Source organism: Festucalex cinctus, chromosome 18 (assembly GCF_051991245.1).
Source record: "Festucalex cinctus isolate MCC-2025b chromosome 18, RoL_Fcin_1.0, whole genome shotgun sequence".
Lineage (NCBI taxonomy): Eukaryota > Metazoa > Chordata > Actinopteri > Syngnathiformes > Syngnathidae > Festucalex > Festucalex cinctus.
The window spans coordinates 18902811-18921447 of NC_135428.1; the positions used below are offsets into that span (position 1 = coordinate 18902811).

The window sequence follows — 18637 nt, forward strand, 5'->3', positions numbered from 1 at the left end:
GTACCTGCAGAAAAAATATATATGCATATTTGTATCTATAAAAGTCGTGATTTGTACCTGTAGAAATGACTTCTTTTTTTTTTTTTTTTGCAGGTACAATTTTTTTACAGGTACAAATCACGACTTTTACAGATAAATTTATACTTTTTTTTCTACTGGTACAATTTTTTTTCTATAGGAAAAAAACAAAGCTAACATGGATGAATGCAGGGACACTTATTCTCCTTAGTGAATGGAGAACAGCAATAGACACTTCATGCATTTTTAGCAGGTGAAGATTTTTTTGTTTTTTTTTGTTTTTGTTTTTTTAAACCTCCGATGACAAGGACATTTTCATCCTCTGTCGTTATTGGTCAAAAACAAAAGTTTGGTAGATGTGCACAAGTTGCCGCATTGCCCACTCAGCTTGAAGTATTGACAATTCAGAACATCCGGGCATTTCTGATACTTCCCCATTGCAAAATCACACTGGAGAAGTCCCACAATTATTTATATTGTGGAGAACTCCTTTGAGTCATTCACATCATTAATCTCTCTTGCCAGGTTAAAGAACACTCACAGTTGCCTCAATTCAATATTTGACGACTATGAATTATTCTAGATGCCGCATCGATGAAAGTGTGAAGTCGGACGTCCACTAGGAAAAGTGCACAGGAAAGCTCCTTTGAACTGGGAGGTCCGAGTTGCAAAGTCACCGACCTGATTCAATATGAAGGAATAATTCCTCAAGGTTTTGACAACAAAAGTTAAATGTACTCTATAATTTATAGACCTTTGAAATCAGACATGAGTTTATGTAGATGTGACATGTTGATTATGGGAAAATAATACATCACAGTTGAAATTGCATAACCAGTTGGCAAATAATTGAAAAAGTAGAGCAGTGTTTGTGTGGATGGTTGAGGAAAATAAAATCCCACCTTTGTGCAATAGTCTGTTGGTGGAAAATTGCACTAATACCAACATCAGCAAAGCAATATGGGGGCTCGAAAGGGTCATGAACTTGCAGAAAATACATCATTGACATCTGTCAGTTTACGTATTTTAATTATTAAAATTGGTCTATTTAAACACAGTAGATTATGACAAGAAGTGTACAAATGAAATATAAATATTCCCCGTTGTCTGTCACTTGCGCTGGAAGATCGAGTTTAAAAAAATGCAGTTGAGAAAACAATATTAATGAGCAACATAACTTCACAGTCACCACTCAGAACATTACATATAACATGTTTTTTTTTTTTTTTTTTTTTGTTTTTTTTTACTTCACAATAGAAATTAGTGAATCCATTTGTGGTTTCGTACAAAACAAAATGAACATCGTTTCCCAGTTTCTTCAAAATCCTTCACATAAAATTGACTTCATGGCAGACTTTCTTCTGCAACCTGCACAGTCTTTTGTCTTCATCAAAATTTATTTCTTTCTTTAAAAATGTCAGTTTGAAAATGATGATGGCTTATGCAGTCAGATATTCCAAGTTCTTTGACTGTTTTGTGTGTTTCCAACTGATGTCAAGATGAGTGTGAAAAGTTTGTTGGGAGTTGGAAACTCTTACAAAGCTCCCCTTTCGAACAATCTCACATAAAATAGCCGAGCAGATCTCTAAGGACCTACAGCAGTGTGCAGACAGCCATCATTGTCATTTTGCTCCTTCTGAACCCAAGCACAAAACAAAACAAAAGTAAAAATGCAAACCTTTCAACCATCACGATGCTTGCCTACTACATTTAGGTTTGCTTCTGCAGAACAGAAAGTTCAAAGGTCATGCTTAAAAGGCTTTCGGCAGCTCAAACGTTGCTTAAGTGGAAGAAAAATGCTCAGTGTTTGTTTGACCTGAGAACCCATAATATTTGAACAGGTATGAACAAGTATTGTGCAGATATTTAGACATCATCCCCACATCTCGCCTCACTTTTTGAATAACCCTCTCTTTTGAAAAGTTGAGTCGTTATTGTTGGTACCATTTTTGTCCAAGCAAATAGTTGGGACTAGTTACATTGAGAAAACTTGGTGTTGCATGTATGTTTCTGGACTTTGTAAACTCAGAGGAAATTTAAGTGATCTAAATATTAGGCTCTCTGAAGCATAAACGTCTTTCACATTTGATTATGTTGAGCATTGTATTTCGTAACTGTACTTTATAAAGCCCACTGCAGTTAATAAGGGACATTATGTCATATTTGATTCCATATTTTCTCAAAAGAAGAAGCCCTGATTGATTTGCATGCCCTCAAATGCATATGGTAACATCATTTTGTGTTGGAATCAGAATGTAGCCATGTTAATGGGCCAAGTGAGGTCAACACCTTGTCCAGTATGTCCCCTCTTCTCCGACTACTCCAACTCATCTCTGTGTTCCATGCTGGCATCTCTTCTTCCCGCTCCTCCGCTGGCCATTGACCTCCCCCTATTGTTTTCATTCTCTCCATCCTCCTCCTCCTCTTCTTCCTCCTCCATTCCTTCCTCTTCTTCTTCCTCCTCCTCCTCCTCCTCATTTTCATCCTCATCCTCTGTGCCATCCATGGAGTCATCGGCTCCCAGCATGGCTTGCTGCATGGCCAGCGTGGCAGAGTCGGATGACAGCGACTGGAGGCTGTCCAGGCTAAGCGGGTCTGTCAGTCAGGAAAAAGCAGCATTAGGGGTGTCAGGCGATTAAAATTTTTTAATCGTAATTAACTCATTTGCTCCCAATAACGTAGAAATACGTTTTGTTTTGTTTTTAATGTTTTAAGTGTCCCAAAGACGTATTTATACGTTTTGTTTTTTATGCTAGAGCATACAGAAGGCTTTGATGCAGCCTCTCAACTGCAAAGAACGGTTGCACAAATGGTAGTTATTACACAAACGGCCAGCAGGTGACAGCAGAGCAAAGGCGATCAACCAGGGCCATCTAGAAAAAAAGCTCAATTACTTACAATTTTAAATAGATTTGTGAAAACTGATGAAACTTAGCTCTCTTCTAATGCTAATTGCTGCAAAGCGGAAACAGATAGAAACATACTTTTTTTTCCTGATGAAAGAAGAGTCTTTAATCTTTCTTTTGGTAGGTTCCATGGTTTTATAGCAATTGAACAATATTCTGTGGGCCTTGCAAAATCAGTCAAAATCCAGTAAAACAGCCGGGAGCGAACGGGACTGCTTCTGTGAAAATGGCTGGGAGTGAATGAGTTAATTAATAGTTAAGTCATGATTAAACGCAAATTTTCATACTCTTGTTAACATAAAAGTGGAAAAAATGTTTAACAAATTTCATGAAAATTCATAAAACTGAGTTAAAATTCAAAAGATATATTGTACTGTAAAAAAAATGAGTGTGATTAATTTGTGTTGGTCATTTTTCTGCCACTAGATGGCATAATTGCATTTGTCTAACATTGACAAGCTCAGTGCATTTTTCTTTTCATATTAAGAGGTTGACCCCACAAATATATACATTATTATTTCATGTATTACAGCTAAATTTTGATGTGTACTTTGCTGCTGCATTGTGACTGGAATTCCCCCAGTACAGGCTTTAAAAGTAAGGGGGCAGTCATTAATCACGCGTTACCAAAAAATAGTGGCTTTTTATTAATTAAATAAATATTTAAATAAATAAATAAATATATATATATATTTAATTAACTCAAAATTAAAACACAAATTATTCACACCCCGGACAATAACACACACTAAAAAAAATTGAGCAAATTTGTAACTCAAGTGTGTATCAAATCAGTAGCCCTTCGCACTAATCAGTAGCCAAAAAGTAGCTCTCATTTTGGTATTGAGAGGCATTAAATTGTCTTTTATAAGAGATGCACACCAGGTATAATTCAGCATAAATCATTTGATTTTTTTGTTTCTTTGAATTGAACTATGTTCAATAGCTTTTTACATGTTCGATACTCCTAAATTGTTCCATTTGAAAATGTACTCTTTAATCGTATGGTACCCCATGCATCAAGATATGTATCAAATCGGCCTTTATGGATGCACACTCCTATTATCCATCCATTCACCCATCATCTATACTGTTTATCTTTACTGCGGTCATACGTGAGCTGCAGCCTATCCCAGCAGACCTCAGGTGATGAGAGGAATTACACCCTGGACTGGTTGGCAGCCAATCGCAGAACCATATTATTAATAACATGATGTTGCTTATTGCTATTATTATTATTATTATTATTATTATTATTATTATTATGTTCATCCATCTATTCATCCATTTTCTTCACAGCTAACAGCTAATCCTGTTCAGGGGTGCAGGGAGCTGGAGTCAGACATCAAGTCACACTCACATTAAATCTGTCACTGACTGGGAATTGAAGTCAGCCTGCATGCACATAAGTCAAGTGAATGTATCACAGCACTAACAGTGAATTATTATTATTATTATTATTATTATTTTTATTATTATTATTATTATTATATTTTACTGTCTCTCAGGTATCCTTTCCCCAAAACGTTTAGTTTCTTACTTCTAAATCATCAATGGTGGCATCTAGTGGTGAAAATTGGAAACAGAAAATTGGGCTGAATTTCCCCCCAGACTTGGAATTCAAGTGGATTTTTATTTGTAAAGGAAAATAATTTAATCAATGTTTTCATTGTTATTTCAAAGGATATGTTTTCTATGGGGCGGCACGGTAGTCGAGTGGTTAGCACGTCCGCTTCCCAGTTCTGAGGTCTCCGGTTCGAGGCCAGGCTCAGACCTTCCTGGGTGGAGTTTGCATGTTCTCCCCGTGCCCGCGTGGGTCTTCTCCGGGTACTCCGGTCTCCTCCCACATTCCAAAGACATGCATGGCAGGTTAATTGGGCGCTCCGAATTGTCCCTAGGTGTGCGTGTGAGTGTGGATGGTTGTTCGTCTCTGTGTGCCCTGCGATTGGTTGGCAACCAGTCCAGGGTGTCCCCCGCCTACTGCCCAGAGCCAGCTGAGATAGGCGCCAGCAGCCCCTGCGACCCTTGTGAGGAATAAGCGGTCAAGAAAATGGATGGATGGATGTTTTCTATGAATTTTACATGGCAGGAAAATGTGTTATACACATAGGTTTATTTTTTATTTTTTTTTAAATCCAAATCTAATGGGGTAATGTACTGTACTTCTTTAGAATACAAAATAGTTAACTGATATTGAATTGATTAAGCCACTGCTCTCTGCAGCATACCACTTTCCGTTTTGCCATAAATGCTTCAACATGCAATTAAGCAAAAACCACCTCCACATAATTGATAGAACCATCATTGATTATTATGCCCACTCTTTTTTTTTTTTTTTAACCCTTTGACAAAAAATTCCATGTGTAAAATTAGCTTTTTTCAACGAAGGCATACAACCTTTTCCAAATATACTACTTTGAATTCTTTTATGATTTTAAGATTATGCTACAGAATGTAGTTGACAACTGCGATTGGCTGGCAACCAGTCCAGGGTGTCTCCTGCCTACTGCCCAGAGCCAGCTGAGATAGGCGCCAGCAACCCCCGCGACCCTTGTGAGGAATAGGCGGTCAAGAAAATGGATGGATGGATGTATGTAGTTGACAATTATATTTCCTCAAAATTGGCCTATAAGGACAGGAATATGAATAATTTTCAAAATGTCAAGTTCTAAAAATGTTCTTAGTTTTCAGCCCAGGATACCAATTCAGCATTTACCTAGCCAAGGTACAAATAATATCGGGGCTGAAATGCATGCTTTGTATTTATGTATATTGTGTTTACATTACATCGAAAGTATTTGGTATTACCGTCTGAATGGTTTCCTGTTTGAGATCTGTGTGTTTGCAAAACTCCAGCCACAATAGAGTCGGGCCAGAAACGCTGCGTGGGACGATGCTGGGACTTCATCTTCTTTGCTTTCGGAGCTGGGTCAGGGTTACTGGCATCCAGCATCGGCTGCAGGATACGCCGGCGAGCGTTGATGAACCTGAAAAACGGAGAGGGAAAATGAAGTTGATGGAGGGGACAAGCACAATGGATGGGGAGCTAGTTTAGAGAGTGAACTGGTCGCAGCACACATTTACAGTCACATTCACACTTATGGCCAATTCAGAGTCTTCAATTAACCCAACAATGAAATTAGGCGGAAAATCCACTCAAGCGTGGGACGAACATGCAATATCGACACGAGGGCCTGAAGAGGGCAATGCGAAATAAGTAGAGGTAATCTGATCACAATTTTTCTGGCTGATCACTAACACCACACACCTTGAATTATCCTTGATTGTAAGGCATTAAACAATACAACAGGTTATTTTAACTGCACGTGAAGTAACATGATCAAATAGAAATGAAAAGCCTACTAGTCATTTCACAGCAGGAAACGACACTGGTTGATTTTTTTTAGACCTCTGCGGATAAACTGATCCCGACTGAGCACCCCTAGTAGTAAGCAGTTTTGCATCATAATTGGTGAGTCAAAATTTTCGTTTTGCGCCTGATCAAAACACATTGTCAACACATTGTGATGAGGCCGATTCACGATGACAGATGACAGACTAGCAAACATTTGTAAAATGGATTCCTTTGCATATTTAAAAGCAAAACTGAAACTCAGATTTATTTGTCAACTACGCTGGAGGTTGAGCCAAGCTCAGTGCTACTCAGGACTGTATTGTGAAAACAAATCACATTAATTATAGCAGTGCCCCAGAGGGCGAGACTCCATCGAGGGGGGCGCGTTTGACCTCGGGGAACATGCTTTTTAAAATTTTTTTATTTGGATTTTTTTACTGTCCTAGAATAAAGTGCAATTGCACCTCCACTACATTAGGGGGCAGTGGCGCTCTCATTATTGGCAGAGTGTGCGCAGGGAGCATTCGCTCGGTGGTGTAGGGGTTTTGTTTGCACTGCTGTGCATGGTGTGCACACATGTACGCTTTGCACACAGCAAAAATAAACAAACTAAAAAATATCAGCAGAAATTATTTTATATTTTCGTTTTGCAAGTTACATTTTTTTTTTTTTTAATATTGTGCTCCTGAGTTAATGTTGGTGATCAGTTTGAATGCATTATTATTTACTGATTTTATGTAATTTTATTTTTCCGTATCATATGGTTTGACATGGTCAGTCAAAAAATGTTTATAGTTTAATTAAGGATTAAATTTTATTTTTGAATTTCAGATGCATTGTAAATCTTTTCTGTTACAGTTAATAAAGCTATTCTTTGTCCATATCATATTTCTTTCTTTTTTTTATTCTCTTATACATTAATAAGGAGAGTGTTATGCAGAGGTGTGCTTTTAACAATTTTATAGACAAATGATACCATTTATAGTCGTGTGGGGGGGGGGATGTTTTCTTCTCACAAGGGGGGGCATGACAGAAAATAATTGAGAAGCACTGTAGTGAATATATACTGAATATTTCAGACTATACATGCTTTTTTCATAGTTTCCCGTGACTTAGGTGTAACAATATTCAAACTGGCTGTCTGTTTTGACATTCATTGTGATTTAAAGAGACACAAAATGCAAATTTAGAATTGCAAACTTCTATGCAAACCCCATTATTTCGAGCCTTGTGTAGTTCGAAGGAGTTAGAATACCCTTGAGGTGTTGTTGTTGTTGTTGTTGTGTTGTTAATTCTTTCCCTGAATATTACTGATATGCATTCACTCACGTCATATTTAAAATTAATTCTCATTAACTGTTAGATTTTTATTTTGCATGGTAAGTTTGTCATTTACAATGTACAGTATCATGATTTTCACTTCCCCAGCTTGTTGTTCAGTCTGCCACCTGGTGGCATCTGTGTAGAACAAGCATAGTAAGTGAAAACTTTTGTCCATCAAATCAAGCTGCCTCTTTTATGGAGGACCAACAATACCTAAATAAATAAACAAATAAATAAATAAATAAATAAATAAAAATTAACAAAATGGATAAAAAAAAAATACATAATTCAATAGTAAAAACCAAAGTAAAAATACAAAAATAAAAACAAGATTTACAAAAGCACAAATAAATATAAAAGTAAATGTGAAAATAATACAAAAATATACAACTATAATTAAATATAAATCACTGGCACACATTCAGGAATGCTCACTAAAAATAAAATATGAAATAAATATGATACGTCTTGATTGATATTTAATTCTATTTATATGATTATTTTTGTATTTATTCCCACATTTATTTTTATATTTATTTCTATATTTTTATTTTTTTAATCTTGTTTTTCATTGTTGTTCTTATAGTTCTATCCATCCATCCATTTTCTTGACCGCTTATTCCTCACAAGGGTAGCGAGGAGTGCTGGCACCTATCTCAGCTTGCTCTGGGCAGTAGGCGGGGGACACCCTGGACTGGTTGCCAGCCAATCGCAGGGTACACAGAGACGAAGAACCATCCACACTCACAAGCACACCTAGGGACAATTCAGAGCGCCCAATTAACCTGCTATGCATGTCTTTGGAATGTGGGAGGAGACCGGAGTACCCAGAGAAGACCCACGCGGGCACGGGGAGAACATGCAAACTCCACCCAGGAAGGCCGGAGCCTGGACTCGAACCGGAGTCCTCAGTACTGGGAGGCGGACGTGGTAACCACTTAAACTACTGTGCCACCCCTTATTTCCATGTATATTATTTAATTAATATAAGTTAGTTCTACAAATTTGTTCTACGAGTAAATAAAACAGAAGCAAAAAAGAAATAAAAATGAACTATAATGAAAAGTCCAAGAATTTTTGTTATCCTAGTCTTGACTTATTCTGGTTTGAGTCCAGGCTCCGGCCTTCATGGGTGGAGTTTGCATGCTCTCCCCTTGCCTGCGTGGGTTTTCTCCGGGTTCTCCGGTCTCCTCCCACATTCCAAAGACATGCATGGCAGGTTAATTGGGCGCTCTGAATTGTCCCTAGGTGTGCTTGTGAGTGTGGATGGTTCTTCGTCTCTGTGTACCCTGCGATTGGCTGGCAACCAGTCCAGGGTGTCCCCCGCCTACTGCCCAAATCCAGCTGAGATAGGCTCCAGCACCCCCCGAGACCCTTGTGAGAAATAAGCGGTCAAGAAAATGGATGGATGGATGGATGGATGGATGGTCTTGACTGAGAGGCATAGAAATTTCAACTAACTGTAATAGTATATGACATGTCCAGAAGGTGGCAGCATTTGGTAAGTCATATTTTTCTACAGCAGCACACGTCTTACCAGTTATTCACTTGCAAAAGCGTCAAGCTTGTTTGTGCTGCAATTTGCCTTTTCTCATCTTCGGTTGGGTACGGGTGCTAACGGAGAACAGAACAGCATCAGTCACTTTGTTTTGCCTCCCTAACACACAATATTGTACATGCAATTCACATAGCTGTCATTTCTGCCTTACCATAAGATGCTGAAAGAGCCACGAGCGCATGATGTTAGTGGCTTGTTTGGGAAGGACGCCCCTCTTATTCCTTGACTTCTTGTCTTCACTGTCCAATAGGGCTGATAGATCGACATTCAACTGTGGAGAACAGTCAGGGAAAATTGACAAATCTAGTAAAGAGAAAGGTGACATCAAAGTGGATGCTGAAGCTTAGTTAACGTTACCACGGAAACACAAGGAGGCAACCGGTTATCGTTTTTTTTTCTTTGACAATGGCAGAAATACCTCTTCAAGTGTTACCATGGTAACTGTATTTGAGTAATAATACTTCTTCCCTCGACCTGTAAAGCATCTTTAAGTGTTCTGTAAAGCACTACAAAAGTCTCATTTATTATTACCACTAAAATCTAAAAAAAAATCACCATGATGGGAATCTAACCTACCATCTTGAACTCTTAAACGGCACCTGCTATAGCTGGTCATATTTGCTGTAGAGCTGAATAATGTATCGTAGCGGTAGGATAGGTAGATATAAACATTCAAGATATTAATAAGAAATAATAATATTGAAAAATTGAAAAACAATAATAATGGAGAAAAAAACTGTGGATATAAGTGGTGTGAGTATACAGGGGTCGAATGTATCTTAGAAAGTCTCACTGCTCTACTTGGATTTCCTATCATTCATAAATGTTCTTTTTCATCTGTATATCAGCATGGGATTGAGCAAGTGTGACTCAGGGAATAAATGTGTTGAGCATAAGAGCCCACAGTTGTGATGCTTTACCTGTGAGTTCTGGATTTGAAGGGTTCCCGGAGGTAGCGCCTGCGTTAACACTTGTCCTTGTGAGGTCACCATGGCAACCGGTTGATACAGGGTTCCACCTGAAATAAGAAATGACTGTCAGAGTAAGCAGACTGACAACAACACAACTAAGCATACAGAAGTATACAAAAGTAAATAAATAAAAGCACGACAACCAAGCGCAATAACTGTTGAAGTAAGTTGTGGGGGAAAAAAAAAATTAAAAAAAATAAAAAGGAGTGATTTTTGCTGCTGGGCTAATTAGACTTGATCAAAAGACGCACCACAGTCTGCTTGAGCTCTTCAATGTCTAGCGATCAAAAGCTGACACATTGATTTGTTTGAGGTTAAAAGAGATTTCCAGAGGGCAGGATTAACATTTCACTCTACACGCTTGACATTATAAGGGTCTGTCAGCCATGCACCCTGTGAAGGATAATTACTACTGTTACTCAACCTCATGTTCGAAAACCTCAGAATGTGTGAACACGAACCATTTGATAATCATTTAGGCTACCAAGTTATTATTTTTTATCTATCTTTAATTGCCGTTTATAATCTCAATTTTGTAAAATAAACTTGGACATGGAAAGGTAATGATAAAGTGTAAAAGTAACATTCAGAAATGATTGGCAATTCAATATGATGAGTTATATGGGAAATAAAAACTCCTTTGAGAAGATTTATCACATTGGCTTGGCTCAGTGGTAGAGTGGCTGGTCGTCATCTTTAATTCAAATTCCTTCCTATTATGTTTTCATTCTAAACTGCATCTAATCGCTAGCAGGCATCTATTTTTGTCTTACAGGAACTAGAACTACATCCTTCTTCCATGTCAAAAAATCACGGAAAATATAGTCCTAACCTAATGCTGTGGTCAGACCAAACGCAAGGTGCGTGGTCTCCAACGTTACAATGTGGAACTGCGAGGTAAACGACACAGGCAGCTTCCAATAACTGCTGGGACCAAGCCAAAAAGGTTGGATAATGGTGATTGCATTGCTTGTTTACAGCTGTTGAACTGTCAACCAAGCATTTAGCATTAGCCAAAATAATAACACAACCAGCGGTCACCACATTCACGAGCGACGTTCAAACAATTTTTTTCGTCTGTCGGAATATTCTTTTCGCCTCTCGGAGAAACCACAGTGTAGTTGCATGGCGGTAGCCGATATTTCATGTCCGGTGTCGGTGTCAGATATGATCAGGCTGCCAGATTGTATCGGGGTTGCCTGCAGATGACGTCATGCTACAGGATTGTCTGGAAAGTATCCGTTTACAATTGTTCAAAATAATTTATGGGCTAAAATTGTAAAAACGTAAATAAACCTAAAAATATAAAAGCATGATACTTTAAGAGTGGGGAAAAAAAAATAGATTGAAGCGCCTTTGCGCTTGCCGGTGACGTTAGTACAGCAGCGCTAACCAAGTTAGCTTCGGTTTGGTTTCTTTTTTAGCTATTCACAAATCAATCACAACCAAAAAAAAAGTCTTAATGATAATAGGAACACATTAACAATCTAAACCAGTTGTGTCCAAACTATGGCCCGGGAGACCATTTGCGGGCCACCGTCCATTTTTCAGTGGCCCGCGACTTATGCTGAAAATGACATTTGACTCAGTTCAAATAAAATAAACAATAAACAATAAACAAAAATGTGTGGAGATGGTCAAAGTAAGAAGGGAGGGTATCGAAAAACAGGTGCCATTAAAGGTTATTTTAGTTAACTAAAACTAATGAAAAAAAAATAAAATAAAATTCAAAAAACAATATTGTTACCGAAATAAAATAAAAACGAAAATGCTTTTTTTTAAAAAAACAAAAAAAACAAAAACTAACTGAAATTACATTTTACGTTTACAAAACTAACTCTAATTAATGCAAACGTTCTTTGTTTTAGTCTTTGGTAATTAATTTACCGCATGAGCCTTTTGGGATGATTTTTAATGTGATTTTTAGTACATTTATTTTTATATAAACCGGAATAATGATGTTTGAAAGTATGTTGCACAGAAGTAACATCATCTAGCAGCAGCCAATAGAAAAGCACCTTCAGATGACTTTGCACCCATGGTGTTTTTTAAATATTGCGCACAAGTAATAGACATTTAAAAAACAAAAACAAAAACAAAACGATAATAATGCTAAGACTGAAACTAACAAACTAAACTAAAAGTCAGCATTTTTTTTTAAAGAACTAAACTAATAATAAAAACTAACAGAACCACCCTGAAAACTAATAAAAACTAACTAAAATGAAACAATTCCAAAACTATAATAACCTTACTGCCATATTACAAATAAATTGGTTTATATACTGTAGTATTTTTCTAAATATGCAAAAGCACAAATAAATTATTTGTACAATTTTTAGGACTAAACATAATTTGTCTTCATAACATTATGTGGCCCTTGCATCTTTCTGATTTTCTGTATGTGGCCCTCAAATGAAAAAGTTTGGACACCCCTGGTCTAGACTGAAAATATTTGTCATATCTGAGACAATTATTTTGTGTATTTATCATTTAGTCTGTTTTATTATTTGTTCAATATATTTTGCGTTTATATTATTAGGTTTATTTACGTTTTTACAATTTCAGTCTGTACATTTTGTTATTTAAATTATATATTTAATATTTTCGTTCCAATGTTTGACGTCAACTGGATAATTTTCAGCCAATCCTGTGGCGGGACGTGTTCGTTAGGTGACCTCGATACGATCTGGCAGCCCGATCACATCTGACACCGACACTGGTCTTAACCTAGCATAAATGTGCTAATTCTAGCAACTAAGCATACACTATAATTAGCTCATTCACTCCCAGCCACTTTCACTGAAGCAACCCCCGTCGCTCTCGGCTTTTTACTGGATTTTGACTGATTTTGCAAGGTCCACAGAATATTCTATTCTATTACATGGAACCTACCAAATGAAATATTAGATTCTCTTCTTTCATCAGGAAAAACAGTTGATCTGTTTCCGTTTTGTAGCAATTCACATTAGAAGACATCTTAGTTTCATCATTATTCACAAACCTGTTGAAAACACTGGCAAAAAGAGCCCTGGCTGATTTCTTACACTCTGCTGCCACCTGCTGGACTTTTTATGTAATAACTACTATTGCAATAAGCAACCTCTTCATGTCCTTCTGTATGTGCTAGCATAAAAAATAATTAAATAAAATGTATAAAAACGTTTTTGGGAATGAAGGACAAAGTATTAAAAACGTATTTATACGTTTTTAGGTTTGAATGAGTTAGAAGTTGCTACTTAACATAGTGCTTCACCAAGATAATTTGCGTAGTGCACCTTATGTATGAAGATAATTTAAAATAGACCCGTTCGTTAATAATGTTCGTTAATAATAATACCCGAGAATGCGGTCAAGGTGTATGCGCAAATTCTTACCCGATAACACTTGAGAGTTTATGTTTGTCATAGAAACATTGCCCTGTTGCAAACCCCCACTGGGTGTCACAATCCCTGGAGGGTTGACAGGGTTGGACGCAGAGGTCATGGATGGAGAGGAGGTCTGATTTAGTTCCTGGGGGATCATACAGAAACACAATACCATGAAGACCAAAATAACTCAAACTAGCAGTGGTAATGTACGTCGTGACATGATGTATCTAGGGAGAAGTTGACCAAACTGTAAAACTGACCTGCTGCATGCTGAGACTGGTGTGCGTAGGAGAATAGGGTCCCCCCAGGTCGTTACGGAGAAGGTTGTCACTGTGCATCTTGGTTTTGAGGCAGGTGATGTATCGGTTGCAGAAATCCTTACAGAGTTCATTGACCTTCTCGAGCTCCAGTAAGTGGATCCGCAACACTTGAATAGCTTTAACTATCTGAAGTTAACAAAAGCACATGATCACAATCCAACTACAACTTTGGTAAACTTGCCTCACTCCTAGATTGCCCACTTTAGGGTTTTAGATCCAGTATTGCAGCATGTTAACAATCTATTGTTCAAAATTGTGTACACTGCTTACGGAAACAATTTCTATAATATTTCACATCTATGGGCATCTCTTTCTTCAGAAAACCAAAGATGCATCCTTTTGAGATATAAACGAGTGTTAGGCAGATGCATTTTTAACCACGATTGCATAGCCAATGCTTCTGTTCTCAATCAAATATAATCGTCTTTTCTTCTCATCAGCAGTTGTCCAATCATCAAAGACATTGGTATTCTTCACTTTGTCAGACACCCTACAATAAACCTCTTCAAAATCGACACTTAAGGTCAACATAATGGACAGAAACGTGCTTAACTGAGGAGGAGAAAATTCATCTAATTAGACGCAGTGGGCCTAATAACAGGCCCAGTAACTTCTGTTTCCATCGCAACCAGTTCAGTCCCAATGTGACATTACCACCAGGAGAAAAAAGTGAGTGGCCCCTGGGAGGGATGCCTGCACCCTGTGCCTCATAAAGCACACAGATGCAGGGTTAATTGACTGTTCAGCCCTCATCGGCATGCTGTCCTAAACATTAAAGTGTTACGTTTTGTATCTGTCTTTGTTTCAATGTAGAAAAGAAAAAAAACGTATAATTAACAACAATTCAACCACAAGAGTCCAATTCTCATTACCATTTTGAAAATTGTGTCCACTGATAAATTATTAGAAGCTTAATATTCAAAGTAAAAACTAATTGTATCGCCATAGATTGGCCTGGCGTTTGACTATTTCTTTTCAAAATCAGTGAAAAATAAATTGCCCAACACACTTTAGGGCAGCGGTCTGTTGTTTTTGCACCATGGACCACTTTGACATATTTGAACGGACCGGTGAAGCTGATACATGAGATAGTGATAAACTTCTCACCAGCAGAACCACCGCGCTGGGCCACCACTGCCACCCAACGAATGTAGTTTTTTGTGCGGAGTAGACAGTCCTCGTCACTATTTGTTGTTACTGTTTACATAGATCAATAATGTTCCAGGCAAAACAAAATAATCAGACGACAAAACACACTTCTCAGTCAGGCATATATAGACAGTAAGGGTGTCACGATTTCGATTTTTTATCGAAATCGATCGAAATTACGTCACGATTTCGAGCATCGAAATAGAAGAGAGGACACACGATTCGATGCCCCCCCCCCCCGCGCCCGCCGCCACCGCCGCCACCGCCACCTCCCAGGAAAGCAAATGAGACGCAGCCATTCAGCTACTAGCTAACGGCACTTGTTAGCTGACTTCTCCTGCAGTCATGATGGCAAGCGCGGACAGACACAGCAATGGTGCTTCAAGCCGCTCCCGCTTCTCTCGTCACCAGTTTGGAAACATTTTGCGTTCCCGGTGAGTTATGTCGACAACGTTCACGTTGTCGATAAAAAGACCACAGTTGCAAGATATGCTATGTGTGCGTACTGTACTCGGCCACGGTGTTACGCCCGGCTCGTCAAGGGGAAGGGAAGTAACACAATAACAGAAAATATAGAGTAGATAAACACGGGTCGACTTTAACATCTGAGTAGTTTTAATTGAAATTTCAGGCAGGGGTTTGACAAGGGAGTGAAAGTGGAAGGTGAACAAATAATAACCGCATTTGACAGAACTGACAGAACGGAGGAGAAACAACAATAACCAATAGGGGTATAATACACGGATACACAATAGCGTCGCGCTGGCACAGTCGTCCAATCGGAGTGTCGCGCTGGCACAGTCGTCCAATCGGAGTGTCGCGCTGGCACAGTCCTCCAATCAGAGTGTCGCGCTGGCGCATTCAAACTGAAGTACCATTATACGGGCACCAGCCGACACAAACACACACATACATACTAGGGGAGCGGAGCCGGCGGCGGGCCCGAGCCGCCAGCCGTCACAACGGGAAACACGACAAACATGACGGGACATTTACGCAGGCATCACAAAGATTTAGATTTATCAAATTCAACTAGAAGTGGGAAAACAACGGTCCAACCAACTATTTCATCCTCATTTACAGTGAAACTTCCACACACTTCAGCTCGCGCGAAACGCCAGATCCATAGGTCTATTTATAGCAGCAGACCTGCAGCCTTGGAAAACGCTGGATTCATACATTCAATTAGTGTACTTGAACCACGCTACAGTCTGCCCAGCAACTGTAAATGTTGGGATATAGTTTGTTCAGGCTGTATTTGTTCCATGACTTTGGATACAATATATTTTTTGTTGTTGTTGCACATTGCACATTATTTTAAGAGGAACGCACAGCACACTGTTGTAACCAAAAACAGTCAATAGATGGCAGGCACCCACTGTGACTTTTTGTTTTGGTTTTTTAGGGCCCGAGCAGCGACCGCTGCGAGGTCCCTATTGTTCCTGAAGGAATTCTTATTAGGGCCCGAGCAGCGGCGGCGGCGGTGCCGCTGCGAGGCCCTATTGTTTTTGTAGGAATTCTTCTTATTATTATTATTCTTATTATTATTCTTCTCCGCAAACAATCGCATTTTTGAGACGCTAAACGTGAACGAAAACTCACCAAACTTTACACGCACATCAGGCCTGGCGAAAAATTTGATATTTTAAAGTCGCCATACATGATAACAGAAAAATGGCTCCATAGCGCCACCTACATAGGTTAAACGGATCCCTGTCCCGCTACGATTGTCCTATGGCGACGAAAATTGTGTGGCACCCGTAGCACATCCAGATGAACAAAAACCTCTTTGATGTGTGTACCCTAAAATAGACAGAAAGTGAGGTATGATCATCTGACTGTCCAATTTTGGCCCAGTTTTGCACATTTACAGGGGTCATACTTTTGCCCGCTTCTCCTACACGGTTAACCCGATTAACTTCAAACTTGGGATGGACCATCTCAACACCTGGGACAACATCATTGTAAAAAATCTAAAGTTTTTGATATACTATATGACGTCGGCGACGCATCAAATTTAGAGTTTAAAAATTCTTACTTCATGAAGCATTGCCGGTTGTACGTTTAATCTAGAGCTACGAAAATTTGTACACATATGTAACAGGCTATGACCTACAAAAAACTCTTTTTGAACCATATGCTAAACCTCACAGGAAGTCCGCCATTTTGATTTATTTTGGAACGTGTTGCCATTTTTTTGGCCATTTCATTGGGGTCTTATTTTAACGAACTCCTCCTACAGTGTTTATCCGATCATCTTCAAACTTGGTGTGATTCATCTTAAGATGTTGAAGATGAAAATTTATTGAAAGCTTTGTATTTCGTCGCACGCTGTTGTCATGGCATGCACTGTTTGCAAAGGAAAAAAAATATCCTGAAAGAAGCATTGCCAGTTGTACGAAGCAGCTAGAGCTACGAAAATTTGTAGACATATGTAACAGCCCAAGATGTACAAAAAAGTCTCTTGGTGCCCTGTGCTAAACCCAACAGGAAGTCCCCCAGGGGCCGGGCATCACATTTTAAGCTAAAAAACTCCTCTTTAACAAAGCATACCCGGCTGTACGTTTCACCTAGAGTTACCAAAATTTGTAGAGGTATATAACAGCCCTCGAGGTACAAAAAACTCTTTTTGAACCATATGCTAAACCTAACAGGATGTCCGCCATTTTTATTTACTTTGGAATGTGTTGCCATTTTTTGGGCCATTTCATAGGGGTCATATTTTAACGAACTCCTCCTACAGAGTTTATCCGATCATCTTCAAACTTGGTGTGACTCATCTTAAGATGTTGAGGATGAAAAGTTATTGAAAGCTCTTTATTTCGTCGCACGCTGTTGTCGTGGCATGCACTTTTTGCAAAGGAAAAAAATCCCTCTTACTGAAGCATTCCCAGTTGTACGAAGTAGCTAGAGCTACAAAAAATTGTAGACATATGTAACAGCCCACAGTGTACAAAAAAGTCTCTTGGTGCCATGTGCTAAACCCAACAGGAAGTCCCCCAGGGGCCGGGCATCACATTTTGAGCTAGAAAACTCCTCTTTAACGAAGCATTCCCGGTTGTACGTTTCACCTAGCGCGATGATAATTTGCAGGCATACATAAGAGCCCACGATGTACAAAAAAGTCTCTTGGAACCATGTGATAAACCAAACAGGAAGTCTGCCATTTTGATTTACGATGGGATTTGTTGCCATTTTTTGTGGCCTTTTTCAGTTGTCATATTTTAACGAACTCCTCGTACAAAGTTCATCCGACCGTCTTCAAACTTGGTGTGTTTCATCTTAAGATGTTTAAGATGCAAAGTTATCAAAAGTTTTTTATTTTGTCGCACGCTGCTGCTATAGCGATGCAGTTTGCCAAGTGAAGTGCTGCTTTGTTTTTTTATCTATACATGTGTGAAAACTTATGAAACTTTGCAAACACATCAGACTTGTCATGAACATGAATTTTTAGAGATTTATTGTGCAATTTGCAATAAATAGCGCCCTCTAGACATTTTTATGAAGTATTTCCGATTGTATGATTCTGCTAGATTTGTGAAAATTAGGACAGACCCCTATCAGCCTAATACCTACAAAAAAGTATTATGTAGCCATTTGCCAAACCAAAGAGGAAGTCCGCTATTTTGATTTTATTTTGGGAATTATACATCATTTTTGGCCTCT

General features: G+C 38.6%; 1 protein-coding gene across 9 annotated transcripts in view; it reads right to left on the bottom strand.

Annotated features, from left to right (window-relative positions):
* Window positions 1-1028: 1028 nt before the first annotated feature.
* Window positions 1029-18637, bottom strand: part of LOC144006024 (homeobox protein PKNOX2-like) — a 128667-nt gene continuing 111058 nt past the window's right edge. For all 9 annotated transcript variants that reach the window (XM_077504635.1, XM_077504637.1, XM_077504636.1 and 6 more), the window contains 7 exons: window positions 13763-13948; window positions 13509-13644; window positions 10081-10178; window positions 9312-9431; window positions 9140-9216; window positions 5733-5911; window positions 1029-2613 (listed from right to left, as the gene is read on the bottom strand). In XM_077504635.1, coding sequence (XP_077360761.1) covers window positions 2336-2613; window positions 5733-5911; window positions 9140-9216; window positions 9312-9431; window positions 10081-10178; window positions 13509-13644; window positions 13763-13948 — 1074 coding nt within the window. In that variant the 3' untranslated portion in view covers window positions 1029-2335. The remainder of the gene's footprint in view (window positions 2614-5732; window positions 5912-9139; window positions 9217-9311; window positions 9432-10080; window positions 10179-13508; window positions 13645-13762; window positions 13949-18637) is intronic.